This window comes from Geosmithia morbida, assembly GCF_012550715.1.
Source record: "Geosmithia morbida isolate 1262 chromosome Unknown scaffold_3, whole genome shotgun sequence".
NCBI lineage: Eukaryota > Fungi > Ascomycota > Sordariomycetes > Hypocreales > Bionectriaceae > Geosmithia > Geosmithia morbida.
In genome coordinates, this window is record NW_023336190.1 from 130,733 (window position 1) to 150,394 (window position 19,662).

At 57.3% G+C, this 19,662-nt stretch overlaps 6 protein-coding genes across 6 annotated transcripts; 2 read left to right on the forward strand and 4 right to left on the reverse strand.

Annotated features, from left to right (window-relative positions):
* Positions 1-86: 86 nt before the first annotated feature.
* Positions 87-1,689, reverse strand: GMORB2_4988 (uncharacterized protein; the record flags this gene model as incomplete). The annotated part of the gene is made up of 2 exons (XM_035466962.1): positions 87-473; positions 559-1,689. Coding segments are annotated over 2 exons (1,518 nt in total), but the record flags the coding sequence as incomplete, so codon positions are not given.
* Positions 1,690-3,733: 2,044 nt separating this feature from the next.
* GMORB2_4989 (Kelch motif) lies at positions 3,734-5,482 on the forward strand (the record flags this gene model as incomplete). The annotated part of the gene is made up of 1 exon (XM_035466963.1): positions 3,734-5,482. One exon carries the CDS (start codon positions 3,734-3,736, stop codon positions 5,480-5,482), a length of 1,749 nt encoding a protein of 582 aa, XP_035322975.1.
* A 406-nt stretch (positions 5,483-5,888) lies between these two features.
* GMORB2_4990 (NADH dehydrogenase (ubiquinone) flavoprotein 2) lies at positions 5,889-6,952 on the reverse strand (the record flags this gene model as incomplete). The annotated part of the gene is made up of 3 exons (XM_035466964.1): positions 5,889-6,260; positions 6,420-6,746; positions 6,812-6,952. 3 exons carry the CDS (start codon positions 6,950-6,952, stop codon positions 5,889-5,891), a joined length of 840 nt encoding a protein of 279 aa, XP_035322976.1.
* A 487-nt stretch (positions 6,953-7,439) lies between these two features.
* On the reverse strand, positions 7,440-8,961 carry GMORB2_4991 (Glycine/D-amino acid oxidase (deaminating); the record flags this gene model as incomplete). The annotated part of the gene is made up of 2 exons (XM_035466965.1): positions 7,440-8,606; positions 8,710-8,961. 2 exons carry the CDS (start codon positions 8,959-8,961, stop codon positions 7,440-7,442), a joined length of 1,419 nt encoding a protein of 472 aa, XP_035322977.1.
* Positions 8,962-11,017: 2,056 nt separating this feature from the next.
* GMORB2_4992 (H+-transporting ATPase) lies at positions 11,018-14,490 on the forward strand (the record flags this gene model as incomplete). The annotated part of the gene is made up of 4 exons (XM_035466966.1): positions 11,018-11,477; positions 11,670-11,893; positions 11,993-12,697; positions 12,781-14,490. The coding sequence occupies 4 exons, from the start codon at positions 11,018-11,020 to the stop codon at positions 14,488-14,490; spliced, it is 3,099 nt and encodes a 1,032-aa protein (XP_035322978.1).
* Positions 14,491-15,608: 1,118 nt separating this feature from the next.
* Positions 15,609-19,165, reverse strand: GMORB2_4993 (uncharacterized protein; the record flags this gene model as incomplete). Its single annotated transcript, XM_035466967.1, has 2 exons — positions 15,609-16,295; positions 16,373-19,165. The coding sequence occupies 2 exons, from the start codon at positions 19,163-19,165 to the stop codon at positions 15,609-15,611; spliced, it is 3,480 nt and encodes a 1,159-aa protein (XP_035322979.1).
* Positions 19,166-19,662: the final 497 nt, after the last annotated feature.

The window sequence follows — 19,662 nt, forward strand, 5'->3', positions numbered from 1 at the left end:
CCCTATACAGTCTTCAGGTTGTTCAACTCCATCCCCAAGGTACTCTTTCTCCTCGTCATCTGTCTAGCAACTCCAGAAAAGAACCTTATCCCTGGTGCCTGGACAAGCTGGCTCATCATGGTCGGTGGTGCGGGATTCCCGATACCACCGGCCCTCAACCTCACGACCTCCTTCTCGTGTTGGATCCATAGCCAGCAGGCGTAGACAATAAAGGTGAGGGCTGTCAGAGGGGCTGTCAAGGACCAGTATAGCCAGAACTGCGGGGTGACGCCAACCCCGATGCTCTCGAAGTTCCTCTCATCGACAGTGTCCCAGTTGAAGCAGGGCGTGGAGAAGAGGGCTGACACGAAACTTCCCGGGAGAAAGAACATGGTGACGATGGCCAGTGCTTTCATCGACTCGGAGATGCGCTTGTTCTGGTTTGCCACCTCGAGGTTGTCCATGTAGTCGTTTTTGGATATCAGATGAAATACCTGGAAGGATGGCAGTTAGTATGGCATGTAGCATGGCCTGCCACGAGGGTGTCACCGGCAGGGGAAGCTTGATGCGGTCACGTACTGCCTGTATCTGAATCTCGACTCGCTCGCGAAGATGCTGGGCCTCCATCTTTTGCATCTCTAGTCGTTGCTGCAGAACACCAGCATTGTCCCTCATAAGCTTCTCGTCGTCCCCCGACATTGCCTTGATGAAGTCGAGGAGCTCCTTGACCACCTTGGCCTTGCGTCTGACACTGGCTAGCTTGGTCGCGTGGCCGGGAACTTCGCTGGAGAGCTCGGCGAGCGCGTCTGCCTCCAGCCTTTTCCGTGTAGCAGCTTCTCCATGGTGGCCGTATTGGCTAGCATGGATATAGGCCTTGCCGGCAGACGATGCAGCCACGCCACCTGCACCGTCCCCGTCCTGCCCGGCGGTGGAGGCCTGGTCGCCAGGATCGCCGGCGCCGTTCCAATTTTTTCTGTGCTTGTAGCTGTGGTGCCCGGTCATGGACTCGATCGTGCGAAGCTCCATCACGGTCTCGTACATTGTCGCATCCATCTCCATGCCCAGCATCAGGCTGAACAGATAAGCTGGAAACGCAGCACTGCGGCACAGGTTCGGGTCCCAAGCGATACTGCTCAGGAGACGGTAGAGTTTCTCCAGAGATTTTGCTGCTTGCTCGGCCCCCTTCTCTGGACTGTCGTTGCCCGAGATGTGGCTCATGACAAGGCACTCCGTAAAGCCTTTGTCACCTTTCGGGACAGTGTGGGACCATACGGCACCCATATTAGGCTTATAGCAAAATACATGGGCTTGCCGGTAAGAGTCCTGGAGTCTCTCGGAGGATAGGGAGGTGATTCCGCTGAAGAAGGTGTTTGCGTATTGATAGGCGAAGCCGAGGCCGAAATGGCCCAGCACTCTCTCCCTGATCGACCTAGAGAGGTTGTTTTCCGGATAATCGCTGTCGGCAGTAGCCCAGACGAGGCGGAACAGCAGCGACTCGCCATCGTCACCCACCCGTTTATTCAGAAATTCCTCCTGGCTATTGGGCGGTACAATTTCCTTCTTGCATCTGACGTGTTTGTTGTTTCCGTGGTATAGCCAAAAGTCAATCACCGAGATGTTCACGGTAGATTGGACCGAATTGGGGAAGTCGGGTAACTTCCCCGAGTTGACACCCTGGCTGATGATGCGAAAAACGCCGTCGTCTTGCATGATGGTAGAAGAGGGGCCGGCAAGGCCGTGTGACTACAATCGCACTCAGAGAAGAGAGGGGTCTTCCAGATGAAAACGAAGTTGTACAAAGCGGGAGTAGCACATGTAAAAGGTTGTACGAGACGGGGGAGCCATCCAGATGGCGACGGTGCGACCCTATAAATAGTCATGGTTTTCGTACGAGTACGCAGTATTTCTCTGATCTGTGTACTCGTATTGCCATGGTAGGGGTATGGTGAAGCTGACTCCGGTATTTGCCATTTGCAAAAGCAGGTGTGGTCGCCGAGGGGGTTAAGACGCCTGTTAAGCGCCGGCACGGAAAACCCACCCACTCTAGACTCGACGAGACAAGATCTCGCACTCGTCAATTTGCCCAATAAAAACGGGATTTCTGTGACCCGCCGCCGTTTGAATATGCAACATAGTCCCCCCTTTGAATCCTCCAGGCCAGCTCCGACACCGTGACTTTGAACATCTACTCTGGTATCCTCCCGTGCGGGCCATACACGGTCAGGCAAGAAAATTATGCGTGTGCCATGACACGCGGGTAGGCTGCAAATTGGCGACGAAGCTGTGGAAAGCCATGCTGACCAGTCAACAACCCAGCACTCGCCGGATAGAGCTGGACTCCGATAAGGTTGATGGCAAGGCCTCTATCTGCCTTCTTGACTGCATCATCTCATTCGCGACAGACTTGAGGATCTGTTTCAACGGAACTGAGCCGAGGCCTTCCCGGCGTATGCTTACATGGCCACAGGGATGTGACCCTGCTACCAACAGCCATACCTATAGAGACGGGTCTGGCCCGATGTCCGCGGGGCATTGACAGCCAATGCCTCATCGCCATGTTTTCTAGTAGGTAGGCGGCAGGATCTGTTTCGACGCGATCATCTGCCCCGTATCCGGACGGACGATGGCACCCTTCTGCCTAGCATATGAGTGAGGAAAGATGACGGTAGAGTGGAAAGGAAGAGTCATAGAGGCTAGTGACGTCAGGGTGTCGTTTTGGAAAGGAAGTGGAAAGTGCGACCGTGCAGGTGCGCGCACCTACTATGTCCGACAGACAGACTACGGAGTATTACAGCAGGAGGCAGATTCCTGGGGAAAGCTCCGAGTCGCTCTTCCTCTTTCCTCTTCCTCTTCACATGCCCCTCATCCTTTCTACTCCATGGCCGTGTCGTGGCCATAAACTTCGGAAATTACGACGTGCTATCACGGCCACGCCACGACGCATGAATGTGTCCGAGCACCATTACGAGCTATGCAGGAGCAGAGATCAGTGCAGAGCAGCATACTCGACGGTTTCCAGGCCATCAAATTTCATTCGGCTACAGCCTACGGTAATGAGTCAAGTACAGATGTGCATAGTACTGCTATTATTATCCGGGGTTCACTGCCACTGAGATCACTAGAATCGGCTTGCACTGCCCTACAGCCCGCTAAGCCCAGTGTCTACAGGCTACAGGGTCGCTCAGGTTACAGGCCATACAGGCCATACAGGGCTACCCGGGTGGCGGGCCCAGCATGGAGCCCCACTCTCGGCCACCCCAGCAACCCAGCCCAGCGAATCGAAGCTTGTCAGTCCACAGAATTCATGATGCTGCGCCTTTCTCCAGTCTTCGGCTTCGGCGACCGTCAGAGCCGTTGGGAAAACATACTATTGACATAGTTTTAGTACTCGCACCGAGAGTAGAGGTCGGCTTTCTCCCCATACATAGTCGTGGTCGTACCTATACTGTTTCCCCAGGGAATGACGACAAACCGCTCGCTCATACAGTTGCACAGCAGTCCTTGCCAACCGGAATCTGCCCACTTTTGGGTGAAACCTCTTCACCCTTGAGCTCGAGCAGCAAGTGGCAACACGTCATCTGACCTCTGGACGGATCGATTCACTCGCATTGGGCATGCATCCTAGCCTTTCGCGCGATACACGCACTGTGCAATAGCTGCTAGGGCCCAAACAGCCTCACGCTCTCCAGCCTCATTTCAACTCAAGACACACAGGCAGACACCAGGACACTCCTTCTCACAACATAAAATACCAATGGAATCCGAATCTAACCTGTCCATGATCCGGCGCCGGACATCCGACATGTTACAGAGTGCCAGAGATGGTGTGCCTGCGATGCCCGCCATGTCCGCCATGCCTTCCAAGATGCCCCAGCTACCGGCCATGCCTCAATGGCCGTCCTGGAAGCTAGGCAAAGGCAAAGAGGCAACCATGACGGGCACTTGGGAGCCCATCTCTCTGCCACCTCTCCCTCGCTCCTCTCACACTGTCAATGTCATATCCGGCTCGGCTTACATCTTTGGCGGGGAGATTAACCCGCGCGAGCCTGTGGACAACGACATGCACGTTGTGACGCTGCCTTGGGGCAGCGCCGGCTCCGACTACTTCAAGGTCAAGGCTGTGGCTCAAGAGCTCGACGAGCCTGAGGCCCAGTTCGAGGCTAAGACTGAGGACCGGAACTCGACCCCTGCAAGCCAGGCAGGGTCTGATGCCGAGGAGAAGGACGCCAACGACGAGAAGGACATGGACGAAGTCTCTCTCAAGGATGAGGATGCCGTTTCGTCGGCCTCGGCCTCGACGGAGTCCAAGGGCAAGGAGAAGGAACCGCCGGCCAGCGAGGTCAAGGAGACGGCCGATGCCAATGTCCCGGCACCACGCGTCGGACATGCCACGGCCACGATTGGGTCCCGCATCTTCATGTTTGGCGGCCGGGGTGGCCCCGACATGAAGCCTCTGGACGAGGCAGGGCGAGTCTGGGTCTTTGATACCAGGAGCCACACCTGGTCCCACCTCGACCCCGTCCCAGCAGTCAAGGGCGGCACCATCATCCCCCACCCTTCGGCCCGGAGCTACCACTGCGCTACCGCAACGGACCGGCCCCGCGACTTCGCCAAGCCCATCCCGCCACCGCCCAGGAACTGGCGCGAAAGGATCGTGGGCGACACCTCCAAGACGGGCATCCCGCAGAACCCCATTGTAGGCAACGTGGCCGAGGAGGCCGTGGATGAGGAGTCGGACGGGTACGGAACCTTCCTCATCCACGGTGGCTGCCTCAAGAACGGGGAGCGCACCAGCGATATCTGGGCCTTTGACGTGCACACGAGGACATGGCGGCCCTTCCTGTCGGCGCCCGGTCCCGCTCGGGGGGGCACGGCCATCTGTATCAGCCAGAGCAGGCTGTTCCGCTTCGGCGGCTACGATGGAGAGAAGGAGCTGGGTGGCCAGATTGACTTCCTCCACCTCGAGGTCGAGATGTTCGATGACAAGGTCAGCCGCGGCGAGGTAGCCATCCGGCCGCGTGGCTCATGGCAGTCCATCCTCCAAGATAACCTCGCGGCATCGCCGACCGAGATCCCCGTCGAGCTCTCACAGCAGTGGCCCTCCGCCCGCAGCGTCTCGTCTCTGCACGCGCTGACCACCGGCGGGGGCCGCGAGTACCTCGTCGTCGCCATGGGCGAGGGCGCGCCCAGCTCCGATGGCCACGAGGGGGCAGGCAAGTTCCATGGCGACGTCTGGGCCTTCCAGGTCCCGCAGCTGGGCATGTCGGCCGCGAGCCTCACCGACGCCATGTGGCAGGCCATGGGGCGCAAGACGGGCGGCGGCAAGTGGCAGCGCGTCGTGACGATGCCCTATGACGAGGACACTTTTGAGGAGCCCCAGCCGCGCGGATGGCTGGCCAGCGCCGTCATAGAGGACCTAGGCGAGAGTGCCATCTTCATCTGGGGTGGGCTCAATGAGCAGAATGAGAGGCTTGGCGACGGCTGGATTCTACGGCTTGACTGATGATGAATCGTCCATGTATATGAGACACGTTTTTCAAAAATACTCTGGGGGTTTTCTTTTCCTTTTTTTTTATGCCTCCTTTTCCTTTTCGTTTCCTTTTCGTATTGCCTCTCTGGGTATGGCGTGGGATATACTGTATGTTAGCAAGGGAAATAACAAACAACAAATCAACACATGGGGAGATTGAAAGGGCTGAATCACGGCGTCATTGTGTTTTGTCTATACCGTGAATTGTATTGTAACGCATATGTACATAATCTCATTCCCTGGTGCCACAAACAAGCCAAGTAGTGAGGAAGGAAGTGTTTGAAGCAGAAAACAACATGTTGAAACAACAAAAAAGTGCGACTGCATACTAGAGCACAGAGGGAAAAGGATACACAACTACTTTCCAACCCACCCCCCTTTACAGATCAGCCCTCGTCTTCTCAATACCCCACGTTTCACTGGTCAAGTTCGTCTGGCCCTGGCTGTTCTCGCAAGACTGCCTACCAGACAGGGGGCCGGACTTGGGCAGGGCAGGCTCGGAGTCGGGGGAGGCAGCGAGAGCACTCTCCTTGAGGGCCTTGAGAAGGCTGACGACGGTCTCGGGCGTGAGATCCTCGTAGTATTCGTCATTGATCTGGATCATGGGTGCATTGACGCAGGCACCCAGACACTCGACTTCGATGAAGGTGAAGAGGCCGTCGGATGTGGTCTCGCCCTGCTTGATGCCGAGCTGGTCCTTGATTGCCTTGACGATGACGTCTGAGCCGCAGCCTCCGAGTTGGCAGGGGGTCTTTTACCACACAGCACAGATACACGTCAGAATACAAAGTCAAGTCTCTCTCTCTCTCTCTCTCTCTCTCCCCTCCTTTTCCTCTTTCCGTTTTTCTCTTCTCCAGTGTACAGAAGTCGAGGGAGAGGAGGGGAGGGGAGGGTATAAGAAGGAACATACCGTGGTGCAAGCCTGGACATGGAATTTCCCGACAGGACTCCGATTGTACATCGTGTAGAATGAGGCGACCTCGTAGACTCGCATGGGGGGCATCTCAAGCAGACGGGCTACCTCATTCATGACGCTGATCGAGGTGAAGCCGTGCTGGCGCTGACCTAGGTCGAGCAGGGGCATGACGGCGGCCTTCTTGTACTGGGGGGGGTAGCGCTTCATTATCTCGGCGATGATGGCCTCGTTCTTTGCGTTGAACTTGAATGGGATGTCGGGGTTGTTGTCTTTGGTGTTGCGGTGCTGTTTATCGATGTTGTCTGGTGTCAGCCAAAACAACTTGAAAATGAATCATACGATCCGCGCGAGAGAGGAGAGGGGTGGTGCATGTCTGATCGACTTACAACTTGAAGTGTGTCGCTGTATCTATGAGCAGTAACGGATAGAGCTCGAGCCTGCATGGCAAAGGCCGAGCCCGTGGTGCTGGCTCGCGAGGCGGCGGATCGTACGGCCGTCCGCACAAGGGGTGACATCTTAGACGCCATTGCGGGGATGGATCAAGGACGAGGAGAGAAATCCGGGGGTGGAGACGAGTACCTTGTCGGGTGGCCTGTGGGAATTGAATTGGGTTGGCTTCAGGATGGAGAAGGGGAGAAACGCTGATGTCGCCGTCGGAGGCCTCGTCTTTTTGGGGTGAACCGCAAGGAGAGATCGATGGGACAATTGACTCGAGATGATACCTTGGCCAGGTTGTCTCGCGAGAGAGTATTTCCCCAGGCGAGCCAGTATGGCATGTTCGGGGGAGGCACTGCTTGCAAAATGGGCCGCTCTGATTGGTCATGCCGGATGAAGCTCGGTTATCAGGTCTGGGGTTGGCTCCAGCAGAGTCTCCAGGCTTAAACTCTTAGTGTGCGGAGAAATATTATGACTAAGCTAGTTCCGGGGGGCTTTTGCAATGGTTTTGTTTCTTTTGTTCAAAAGAAGAGTAGGAAACTCATGTTGGGGGAAACATGGATGTTGCACAGTTCTAGATCATGCTTCGTTCTGAACCAATACCCTCAACTCATCCTCCATCGTCTCGGGCATCACCAGCGTTTGGGCCTTGTCTACCCTCTCCTCGCTCACCAACCAGTCGGGTGGGACTTCGACGACGCCCTGGCCAGTCTTTCCCAAGATCTTCTGGGCCACCGAGATGCCGGTCCGCGCAGCCACGGGCATGCCGTGGCCTGTGTAGCCTGCACTCAGCCACAGGCCGCCACTGCTGCTCTCGTCGGAGCCCCCTAGGCTCGCGGGAACGCGTCCTACCCAGGGCTTGGAGTCGCGAGAGAAGCCCATTATCCCGGTCCACTCGTAGCTTGCGGCGAGTTCATCTGGGTCGCTATCCGGTGACGACTGATCCAAGCGCAGCTCTGAGCGGATGGCCCGACGCAGCCTCTTGGCTACGGTCTCATCTATCTCGTCATCGTGCGATACACCGTTTCCGGCGTCTGAGGTGCACATCCTCTCACCACCGAGAATCAGCTCGCCCGTCGGCCGCTGCACCAGGTAGTTTTCGCTCTCGCCGTAATCGCCATCCTCGCGCACCGACCATAGGTGCGAGTGCGCCAGGGGCGGCGCGTTTGCGGGGGGGATCAGGGCGCTGACCTGGCCTCTGGTGGGGATGATGATGCCTGTAAAGCGCGGCAGCAGGCGGGACGTGTAGGCGTTGGTTGCGAGGATGACACTGTCGGCCGCCACCTGCCCACGCTCCGTGTGCACGATCCAGCCTTGTCCGTGGTGCTGGACATGCTCCACGGGCGTGCCTGTCTGCAGGTTCAACAGGCCGCCGGGGTGCTCGAGGAGGCGCTCAAGGACCCAGCAGACGAGCTTGTAGGGCCAGCACTTTGCCGCGCGATCCTGGACGACGGCAGCAACGGCACTATCGTCGCGTAGGCGCAGGCTACGCAGCTCTTGCTGGTCTGTCACGAGGCGCACGTGGCTCCCAATCTCGGGCTCCGAGACGCGCAGATGGGCAATACGCTTCTCGATAAGGGGTACTGTTGCGGGGGAGCTGATGGCGTAGACGCCCCCAACTTCTTCCCAGGAACACGGGATGTTGTTCTCGCGGATGAGGTCACTTAAAAAACGGTAGGTGTCGAGCTCGAACTTGGCAATGTCAAGCTCGGATAGGAAAGCGAGTGGTTGACAATGACCCCCATTCTATATAAGTTTGGCTTGAGTGTCAGCTGTTTTTTTCTTCCCGCGGCAGTAAACCACATAGAAGAAGAGGTCCGGAGCAGAGAGAAGATGGATTATAACTCACTCTCCCAGTGGCACCCCAACAAGCCTCACGAGCCTCGAGCATGACAACATCAGTGCCAGCCTGGACGAGCTCCCGAGCAGCAAAGGCACCGGTGATGCCGCTGCCCACGACGACTACGCTGGCATGGGTAGGTAGCTGGGGCGTTGTTCGGTGGCCGAGCAGGATGGGAGAAGGATCCTGGTGCCAGTATGAATGCGTGCTGTGCTTGCTGGGAAGGTCGGACTGGCCGGGCTGGAGGGCGAGACCGGTCATGGGGGGCGTGATGGGGGGTGGGACAGCTGCGGGGAAAGAAGGGGGGGTGGGGGTTGCGGTTTACCAGCAAAGGTCGAGGTGTGGAAACTGGCCGGAATTCGGCAGTCAGGTCAGAGTAATGGTCGGTGGTTATGCTTCTTGCTCTTTGGCCCAGGACAAGACTGAGGGATGGCGACGGCGATTATGGTGCTGGTGGTTGATGGCTGACGATGAAACCGACAGCCGATGACGGCCGGCTGGCGGGGGGGTACTAGTCTGGTGGTGTGATACATCGGCGCGGGGGCCCACAACAACAGCGTGTGCCGAGTCTGGGCTCCATCATGGACGGGCCTAAGACGGGTGTAGAAATGGAGCTCATAGACCGTTGGTTACCGTTTTATCTCCTGTTCGCCTGTAGCATGATGTATTGTCAAGTTCTTTACTCTGCTGCAGTAGCAGTAGCAGCAGCGTTGGTGCACCGCACCACTGTAGTGCTGAACTGTGCACTGTATGTGATATTTGAAGTCGTTCCACTAATTCGGATGCGAAGGCAGGCATTACACAGGACGCACCTTCCCTCGGCTCAGAGCATGACTTCATCGAATTCTACTTCTTCAAGTCAAATTCCCCAAATGTCACTACGTACTTCCCTCTCCCAGCTCCATCGATTGCAAACCTGAGCCTGTTGAAGCTCTTGACATCAGCTCCTGACACCACCACCATCACACCATCCAATCGACCATCCTTCCCGCCACATTGATATGCATCTCCACCCATCCATCTCTTATGACGATGCGAATTTCATCTCCGAGGTTCGCCAGCCAGTAGAAGCGTTGAGAATATGCACATTCCCCGCACCAAAGAGCTAGGGCTAGCAGTTTGCTTTCACGGCCAGTCCGAACTTGCATAGATTTGATGCAGGACTGCCTATGACCTCAAGGCCAGACTGGCTGTAGAGGTGAGGTGAGAGGCTAAGAGAGGCAAGCATATGGATACGTTGATGGAGAAAGCAGAGTGTCTGAGCCAGGGCGGTAAATGATCCCATGATGTCCCGACACCACATTGGCCTATCGAACACCTGGTAGCTATGCCGGGGCGGTTCATCGAGAATGGGTGTGACGGCATCCCATGTCCGGAAAAGTTTGCCGACTACCATTGGCGGCCGCCAGCATCACCTGGCTCAGCTTCTTCCCCAGGACAGCGAATGGGACAGAAAGGCAAGACGGCGTTGTATCCGGGCAAGGGTGAGGGGTTGCGGAGTGGCGTGGCCATTACAGGCCCAACTGGCCATGGCAACCACGTACGCCCCGTGTCTGTGTCCGTGTCCGTGTGTCGTAGCCATGATACCTCTGGCAGAATCGATAGCGTCCCTGCATGGGTTCTCTCTCGAGATGAGAGCCCAGCTACGAGTACATTCCTGTACATGTCGGTCTCTATCGCTGCCGCTATACTTGGATCTACCCATGCACGCAGCAAATCTCGTACGCACATGGAGCAGCAGCCCATGGGGGTATGTATGTCCAGAGACACGCATGCTCTCAAGCATCACCGGGACAGGTATTCTCGATTTGTCATGTCTGAATTGGAGCAGTTGCGATCCCCAATATTGGAGGATGGTACGGGTCGGTAAGATTGTCGCCCACGGGATCCTAGTCAGCTACTAGTCTTGCTGCACGGTTGCGCCTTGCTCGTACCCCCTCCCCTCCACTGTCCGGTATATCCGTTTGGAATTGGTCTATGATAAAGTCAATTTTTTCTCATTCAACCCACAAATCTATCCCCGGATCCATTCGTGAAGGACAGGAGTCCCAAGTTGGTTGGTTGGAGGAGTACCCTGTCAATGACGATATACGGCTTTGTTTATTCCAAGTACCAACCACTAGACAACCCGCTCCCCCTTCCCCTTCGTCTTTTTCGCTCTCTCTTTTTTTTCTCTCTTCTTCTCTTTCTCTTCCTCTCTCTCTAATCCTTAATTCGTGTCGAGTTTGTCTCATCTTTCATCTAGACGCGAACCTTTCTATTTCACCCCAATCTGTAGTTTCTCCCCCCCCCCCCCCCCCCCCAACTGCCGTTCGTCATGCTCTCTCGGCTCCACCACCGGAAGCCCCACGGCGGGCAAGTGGATCCCGAGGCCGGAGAATCGGGCGGATCCAGTAGCAATCAAGGAGGCCCTGGAGTCGGCGACGGCGGTCTCAATGGCACCAACAACATGGTCGATGAGAAGCTGGGGGAGTATCCAGCCCTGGATCGCTACATTAGTATCTACCGCGAGGAGGAGAAGCCCCAAGACGACACGCAGGGAAAGAAGAGGAAGAAACCCTGGTGGAAGTTTTGGCAGTTCCAATCCGACGAGGAGGAACCCGTCGCCGCCGACCAGGGCGTCCCGGACCACTGGATCGAGACGGACATCCACCGAGGAATCAGCACAAATCAGATCCCTGAACGGCGAAAGCTGACAGGTTGGAATGAGCTGTCGGCCGAGAAGGAAAATCTGTTTACCAAATTTCTCAGCTTCTTTACCGGTCCAATTCTTTATGGTATGGCCCCTCGCGCTCGTCTTTACGCTGTCTATGCTTATGCGTGGCTTTTACTTTGCTCTGTTTCTGGTCTATCCTGCTCTATCCTGCTCTATTTCAGTCCTTCTCACTCATACTTCTCTACCTATGATTTGCCATCTTCTCCTCTTCTTTGTTCACTTGTACGCGATGCTCGCTAACGCCCGCGTGCAGTCATGGAGCTGGCTGCTTTGTTGGCCGTCGGTCTAGGCGACTGGATAGATTTTGGTGTCATTGTCGGTATCCTGGCCCTCAATGCCTTTGTTGGTTTCTACCAGGAGAAGCAGGCCGCCGATGTCGTGGCCAGTCTCAAGGGTGACATTGCCATGCGATGTACGGTGGTACGCGACGGCCAGGAGCAGAATATTCTTGCGCGCGAGCTAGTCATTGGTGACGTTGTGAGTAACCCGCCCGTATCTTTTTCGTCATCTACCTACCCGTCAATGGCGATTTACGGCCTTTCTTCCTGTTACACCGCACTGACAGCCCGATGCCAGGTCATTGTCGGAGAAGGCAGTACCGTCCCAGCTGATGCATGTCTCATCTGCGACGCCGACAGGCCAGAAGACCAGGAGGTCTACAAGCGCCTACGCGCCGAGGACAAACTCGGTCGCAGCGACGACGATGAAGGTGATGATAGCCCAGAGGACGAGGGTGGCGGCAGCACCCACGCCAAGTCACCCGAGGATAAACCCGCGCGGCGCGGCTCCGTCTACGTCATGATGCAGCACCGAAACCGGCCCCTCGTGGCGGTGGACCAGTCCGCCATCACGGGCGAATCGCTCGCCGTAGACAAGTACATGGGCGACACCATCTACTACACGACGGGCTGCAAGCGCGGCCGGTCGTACGCCGTCGTCACGGCCACGGCCAAGAGATCGTTCGTCGGACGTACGGCCGACCTGGTGCAGGGAGCCAAGGACCAGGGCCACTTCAAGGCCGTCATGGACAAGATTGGCACGACGCTCCTGATTCTCGTCATGTTCTGGATTCTGGCAGCGTGGATAGGAGGCTTTTTCCGCAATATTCCCGTCACGGAACCGGGGAGCCAGAACCTGTTTCACTATGCCCTCATCCTCATGATTATCGGTGTGCCTGTCGGTCTGCCTGTCGTCACGACCACCACCCTGGCCGTCGGCGCCGCGTACCTGGCCAAGCAGAAAGCCATTGTCCAAAAGTTGACGGCCATTGAATCTCTGGCTGTAAGTCTCTCACTCCCCTCCGTCGTCCACCTCACCTCACCACCTGCCCCTCCGGAGCTAATACGTAAGAAAATGGCAAACAGGGTGTCGACATTCTCTGCTCCGACAAGACGGGAACCTTGACAGCCAACAAGCTGAGCATGCGCGAACCCTGGGTGTCCGAGGGCCAGGATGTCAACTGGATGATGGCCGTGGCCGCTATGGCGTCGTCGCACAACCTCAAGTCCCTCGATCCAATCGACAAGGTGACCATCCTCAGTCTGAAGCGGTACCCGCAGGCGCGCGAGATCCTGCAAAATGGCTGGACGACGGACAAGTTCACACCGTTCGACCCTGTATCGAAGCGCATCACGGCCGAGGTCCATCTGGGCAGCGACAGGTATACGTGCGCCAAGGGTGCGCCCAGGGCCGTGCTCCGCCTGACCAACTGTTCCGAGGAGGCGGGCGACCTGTACAACGACAAGGCGCAGGAGTTTGCGCGTCGTGGGTTCCGGTCCCTGGGCGTGGCGTACCGCAAGAACGACGAGCCGTGGGTGCTGCTGGGCCTTCTGTCCATGTTCGACCCGCCACGCGAGGACACGGCGCAGACCATCATCGAAGCCTTCCACCTGGGTGTGCCGGTCAAGATGCTGACTGGAGACGCGCTGGCCATCGCCAAGGAGACGTGCAAGATGCTCTCGCTCGGGTCCAAGGTGTACAACTCGGAGCGGCTGATCCACGGCAACGTGGCGGGGAGCGTGCAGCACGACCTGGTGGAGAGGGCGGACGGGTTCGCCGAAGTGTTCCCGGAGCACAAGTACACGGTGGTGGAGATGCTCCAGCAGCGAGGCCACCTGACGGCGATGACGGGGGACGGCGTCAACGACGCGCCGTCCCTGAAGAAGGCGGACTGCGGGATCGCGGTGGAGGGCGCCAGCGAGGCGGCGCAGGCGGCGTCGGATATCGTGTTCCTGGCGCCGGGGCTGAGCACCATCGTGCTGGCGATCAAGACGTCGCGGCAGATCTTTCAGCGCATGAAGTCGTACATCCAGTACCGCATCGCGCTCTGCCTGCACCTGGAGATATACCTGACGCTGTCGATGATCATCATCAACGAGACGATCCGGGCGGACCTGATCGTCTTCATCGCGCTGTTCGCGGACCTGGCGACGGTGGCGGTGGCGTACGACAACGCGCACTGGGAGCCCCGGCCGGTGGAGTGGCAGCTGCCCAAGATCTGGGTCGTCAGCGTCGTGCTGGGCATCCTGCTCGCCATCGGCACCTGGGTCATGCGGGCCACCATGTTCCTCGACGACGGCGGCATCATCAAGAACTTCGGCTCCATCCAGGAGGTCCTCTTCCTGCAGGTGTCCCTGACGGAGAACTGGCTCATCTTCGTCACGCGGGGGGGCAAGACCTGGCCGTCGTGGCAGCTCATCCTGGCCATCCTGGGCGTCGACATCATAGCCACCCTCTTCTGCCTCTTCGGCTGGCTATCCGGTACCGGCCAGCGCACCAGCCCCCCCGGCGCCTTCGACGGCCGCCACGACGGCTGGACCGACGTCGTCACCGTCGTCCTCATCTGGCTCTACTCCTTCGGCGTCACCATCATCATCGCGATCGTCTACCTCGTCCTCAACAACATCTCCTGGCTAGACAACCTAGGCAGGAAGAACAGGTCGAAGAAGGACACCGCCATCGAGGACGCCCTCGTCAGACTCCAGAAGCTGGCCATAGAACAGGAGACGGACTCTTCCGGTCGTACCAGGTACTTTATCGCCGAGAAGGCTGGCGAGGACGAGGATGACTTGTAACATACTAAGGCTACTCCCGGCTACAAGAACCCCCTTCTTACTACCACTTATTACATCGCCAATGTCATGATACCTACTACTACTACTACTATTACCTATCACCTTGAGACCTTTTTATTTTTACACCATTCCACTGGTTTCTCTACCCTCGATCCACCACATGTTTATTCATCATGCCTACTGATGTCTCACCTTTCTTTTTTTTTCTCTTCTTTTTTCTTTTTTCTTACAAAAGAAAAAAAAAGAGAAATCAATCCGCTCAATTTCGTACTTTTTTTTCCTTTCCATGATACACCATCTGCTTCCCCTGCTTGAAAAGAAGAAGAAAAATGTCAATATTACATACAATAATACTGTTTTGTAAACGTCGTCTTGACAGACCCGAAAACGAGTAATATCACGTATACGTGACATGTCTACAAAACCCACAAAAAAAATCCCGATACTATCATCACATGTTGTGTTGCACAGGATCATAAAACAAAAGAAAATATCTTCTTCTATCGATATCACTACCAGTACAAGTTACTAGTACAAGTCACCACAACTTCTAGTCTCCCCACTGAAACAAGTCAAACCAGCAAAACGAGCGCATTCATTCCCATAAAAAAAATGCCATGTCATACCATATTCATACCACTTTCCTCGTAACAATCATGAGCAGCTGAAGAAACTTCCTCCTCTTCCTCCTCTTGCTCCTCTCCATACCCTTTTCGCTATAAAAATATACATCTCGCGTCCAGGATATAGATGTATATATATATGTATATATATATAGTCTCCAGAGGGGTTTTTGTAACCACCAAAAAAGCGCTCATGTGGGCTTCACAACAAAACAAAAACTGGGGGAAATGACAACTCATGTATCCCTAGAGCACATATTATAATAACGCCATCCCACCGCCCAAATGCGTTCCCTTTCGAATCCTTTGTTGGGGGAAATAAGATAAGATGAGAACATGTCAACGCCTGTAACAGAAAAACAGCCTCGTAGAACGAGGAGGGTTGTAAATGTAAGATGAGAAATGTCATGCCTTGCAAAACGTGCTTTGCGGAAAGAGAGGAAAAGAAGGCTGCTGAAACAGATGGGGAGAGACGAGGTCAAGACTGTGGTACTTTTATACTCCCGTCATCTCCGTGTCGATATCAAGGATAGCTGGCGTCTCCGACTCGACGGGTCCCCACCGGCCCTCAAAGATCGTCGCCGGTGCTTGGCGGCGCATGGCAATCCACTGCAGGCTGCCGAGGCTGAGCAGCTGGTCAGCCGCGGGTCGGTCGGTGTTGTTGTTCGACATCATCCAGCTGACGATGGAGCGCAGCGACTCGGGGTGCAGCGCGTCTTCCATAAAGGTGGGTGGCTCTAGGAGCTCTGACCGCTTGTGCGATCCGAATAGGTTGCCGGCATTGTGTGTCGTGTCCGACGTCTCCAGGTCCTCGCTGTAGAGGCCGCTGCGCTGCGGGTTCGTGTCGCACGACGCCGTCCACGCCAGGCTCGGGACGCCGGAGAAGTCGCCCGAACGTAGCTTGTGCCAGTCCTCGCCATTTCCGGGTATCTCGACGTTGGCAATAGCCTCGAATACGATCATCCCCAGCGAGAACACATCTGATGAAGGGCCAAACTGGCCGTGGAGCATCTCGGGTGCCATGTACTCGCGGTCACCCTCCATGTCGAGCGGTGCAGCCTCCGACAAGGACCTGGCGAGGCCAAAGTCGCCGATCTTGAGGGCACCCTCAAATGTCACGAAGATGTTGGCCGGCTTCATGTCTAGATGCATGAACCCAGCATCGTGTATCTCCTTGAGTCCCTGTAGAGCAAAGAGTTGTCAGCACAAGCTTGTACGTGTACGACGGTCACGGTCCTGTTCAGGTGCCATGTTCTTACCAGGGTGAGATCCAGGAGGATCTTGAAGATGCAGAAGTCATCCAGACGGCCAAAGAAGCCCTCGCGGGAGTAGAAGTCCTTGAGGTTGCCATTCTCGCAATACTCGGTCTGGATGTACAGGTGATCGTCCGTCTCCCAGTCGCCAATGTACTGGACGACGTGCTCGGCATCCCTCAGGGTGGACAGGATGCGGGCCTCGCGCAGCTTCCTCTCCCGGTCCTTCGGACCGAGGTAGGGCTGCTTCATCTTCTTGACGACGAAGACGCTCCCTTCGAGGGGCGCCTGGACCGGGGTAGTGCTGAAGATAGACTTTCTGCCCGTGACGGGGGATCCGAAGCGGCGGATGCGCTGCTTGACGCGGTAGACGATGGAGAATTCGCCGTCGCCGAGCTTGGTGACCTCGTCAAACATCTTTTGCAGGCTCGGCTCCGTGTAGCTCTCGGTGGCGAAGAAGCTGGTGTCCTCGTGGACCGGTGTCGAGAAGAGTCCGGTCGAAGAGCGGAAGTCACGGTCAGTGGTCGGGGTCGCCGGAGGGAGCTTGTTGTCGACGGAAGGGCTGGGGCGGGAGATGGAGAGCTGGCTCGTCGTCTCGGGCAGAGACAGTTCCTGTGGTGTCCGGGGTGAACGGCGGACGGAAACGGAGCTTCCGGGACCGACTTTTTTTGGGGGGGAGGGAGGGCAGGTCAGTAAAGGCTCAACGGTTGGCATGATGCAGCGGGGTGGACGCAAGGATGCGTCCATCCGGCCGTCGTAGAGGGACAGGAGCTTACAGTTTGGCTGCCGCATCGGCGTGGGACGGGCATGCTGCGTCAGGTCCTGGGGACAGAAGCTCTTGCGGTTGGCACTGGGACTGTCAAACGAATGGTCACTGCAGTGCTCGCTGAGCTCGCTAAGGTTGCTGAGACTAGGGGTGATGCCATTCTTGGTCGGAGTGGGAGGGATGTGGCTGGCGCGCTCGTCGCCGTTCTCGTCCAAGAGGTTCATGTCGCCGTCCAGGTCGTCGCCGAGGAGGCGAGCACTCGTCTGCCTTGGCCTGGGTGCAAAGATGGAGGTGCCGAGGTCTTCGGTCTGGGCGGACGGGGGCTGGAAGGTCAGGGAAGAGATGCCGGCAAAGGAGTTGCGGTTGTTACCCCGGCTCTTCTTGGCGCTGCCGGGGGTCCCCGAGGGATACGTGTTGAAGCGGTCGGTCGACTTCTTCCACGGCTTGCAGGGGGTGTCCGGCGGCACCAGCTTCTTCTCGAAGTGCTCCGGGTTCCGGTTCACCTTGGAGATGAGACCGGTAGAGCCAAAGGCGCCCTGGTAAAGCAGGTTGCCCTTGTTGGCCAGGGGTGTCGACCCAGGTGCAGGCGCCGGCCGCTCGGCGCCGACGGGGAGAGACCGGGAGAAGGGGTGGGACGGCGCGGCGAAGAGGTTGGCGGAGACGGGGGGGGCCGGGGCGCAGCCGCCGGGGTTCTCGTCGGCGACGCTGTTACTCGACGAAGAAGCACTCAGGGTCTGGGTCTGGGCCAGCGGGTGGTGGCTCTGGGCATACTTGGGCTCGAAATGGAAGGGGTTGCCGGCAGGGGTGGCCGAGCCGAAGAGGTTGCTACCGGTACCGGCCGCGGGCGGCTCGAAATGGTTGAGGGCGAGGGGAGCGCGAGGCTTGGCCGGGGTCAGGATCCTGTCCTGATCTAGCTGGGCCAGCTGGGCCAGCTGGCGCTGACCGCTGCGCTTGCCCCAGGAAGTCTTCTCGCCGACCCGCGGCAGAATGGTGGACCTCCTCAACGAGGCGGCGCGCTTGGGGAAGCTCAGGGATGGAGCGGGGGGCGCTGCGGGAGGCGGAAGAGACACCTGAGACGACAACGATGATGATGACGGGAGGTTGAAAGGCGACGGCGTGTCAGGCTCGGCGGCCGTGTCCTCATGGATCTTGAAGTTGGTGGAAGGAGCGGCGGAGGTGGCCGAGAAGATGCTGGCGCGCTCGACGGGGGGCTGATCAAGGCTCAAGAAGCCGTGCATGCTCCGCCGCTTAGGCACTGGGCTTCCTTCGTAGGGCTGGTCGAGGTTCATCATGGTGTCGTTGCGCTTCAAACCGCCGGCAGACAGCGTTGCTGAGTCGGGGTCTGGGTCGAGGGCCTTGAGGAAGGCGTTTTCCGAGGAGCCAGAGACGTCGAGGTGCAGGCTGTGGCGGGCTGCCTTGTCGGCAGAGCGACGCTGGTTCTGGAGAGGGCTGGACGGCTGGGGCTTGAAGTTTTCAATCTCTGCCAAGGGCTCCTCGTTCACGGTACTGGAGAGGAGCTGTGAGGAGCGCTGCGCAGCGGCTGCGGCAGCCTGGTCTGCGGGTGAAGAGTTCAAGGCTCGGCGCAGAGGGCTCTTCGGCGAGGCACGTGACCTCGTGATGGGACGCGATGGTGACGTCTTGGCAGATTTGACCGAGCGCAGTGACAGCTTGATACCGGGTCGAACGGGAGTGAAAGCCAGAGAGTTCGAGGAGGCGGTGCTGCTGAGGCCGTGAGCGGGAGGAGCAGAGTGCGTGTAGAGTTGTGATGCGGCGAAGCTATCGTGCTGTCGCTGGGGCGTCAGTCGAAATCGCCTGCAGGGCGACTGAGGCGATGCCGGCGTCGGGCTGTCCGAACTGCGGGAAGTGTCGTTGCGAGGAACAAAACGCGAGGGGGATCGCGAGATGGATCTCCTCAGAGAGCGTACAGCCGAGGTCACGTCCACATGGTGGTGGTGGTGGTGTGTAGGGGAGGGCAAGGCGAAAGCACTGCCACCAGTCTCGTTGAGAGACATGGCCGTCGACTGGAATTCCATGCTGCGGAACAAGTCGGGGGCCAGGCTAGCACCCGGGGAGGGGAGACGACGGAGTGTTAAGGGGGGGGGAGGAAAGATCTAAAAAAAAAAAAAAAAAAAAGGAAAAAAGAAAAAGAAAAAGACCAAATGAAACAAAGATAGAGACTGGACACCAGAAGTCGATCGGCTGGCTGCAAAGTGTCGAGGGTCGATGGCGCGGCGTTGGCTAGATGAGGCGGCGTGTTTCTTAGGCGTAGGATAAAGGCCAAGCTAGAGATACAAGCGGGACTAGTAGCGAGACCTCTGTTTCAACCTGGATCAAAAGGATGAGGCGAAGGCACCCAAAAAAAATACCCCGACGGCTGCGGGGTTGGTGGCCGAGCTAGCAGAGAAGCAGAGAGCTGCGGCTGGAACGGCTGATGGTTCTCTCTCAAGCTCTCCAAGAGAGCGAGATCGAGAGAGGAAGAAGAAGGGAAGAGAGGGGGGAGGTTGTAGAAGAGGGTGACGAGATATTGGCT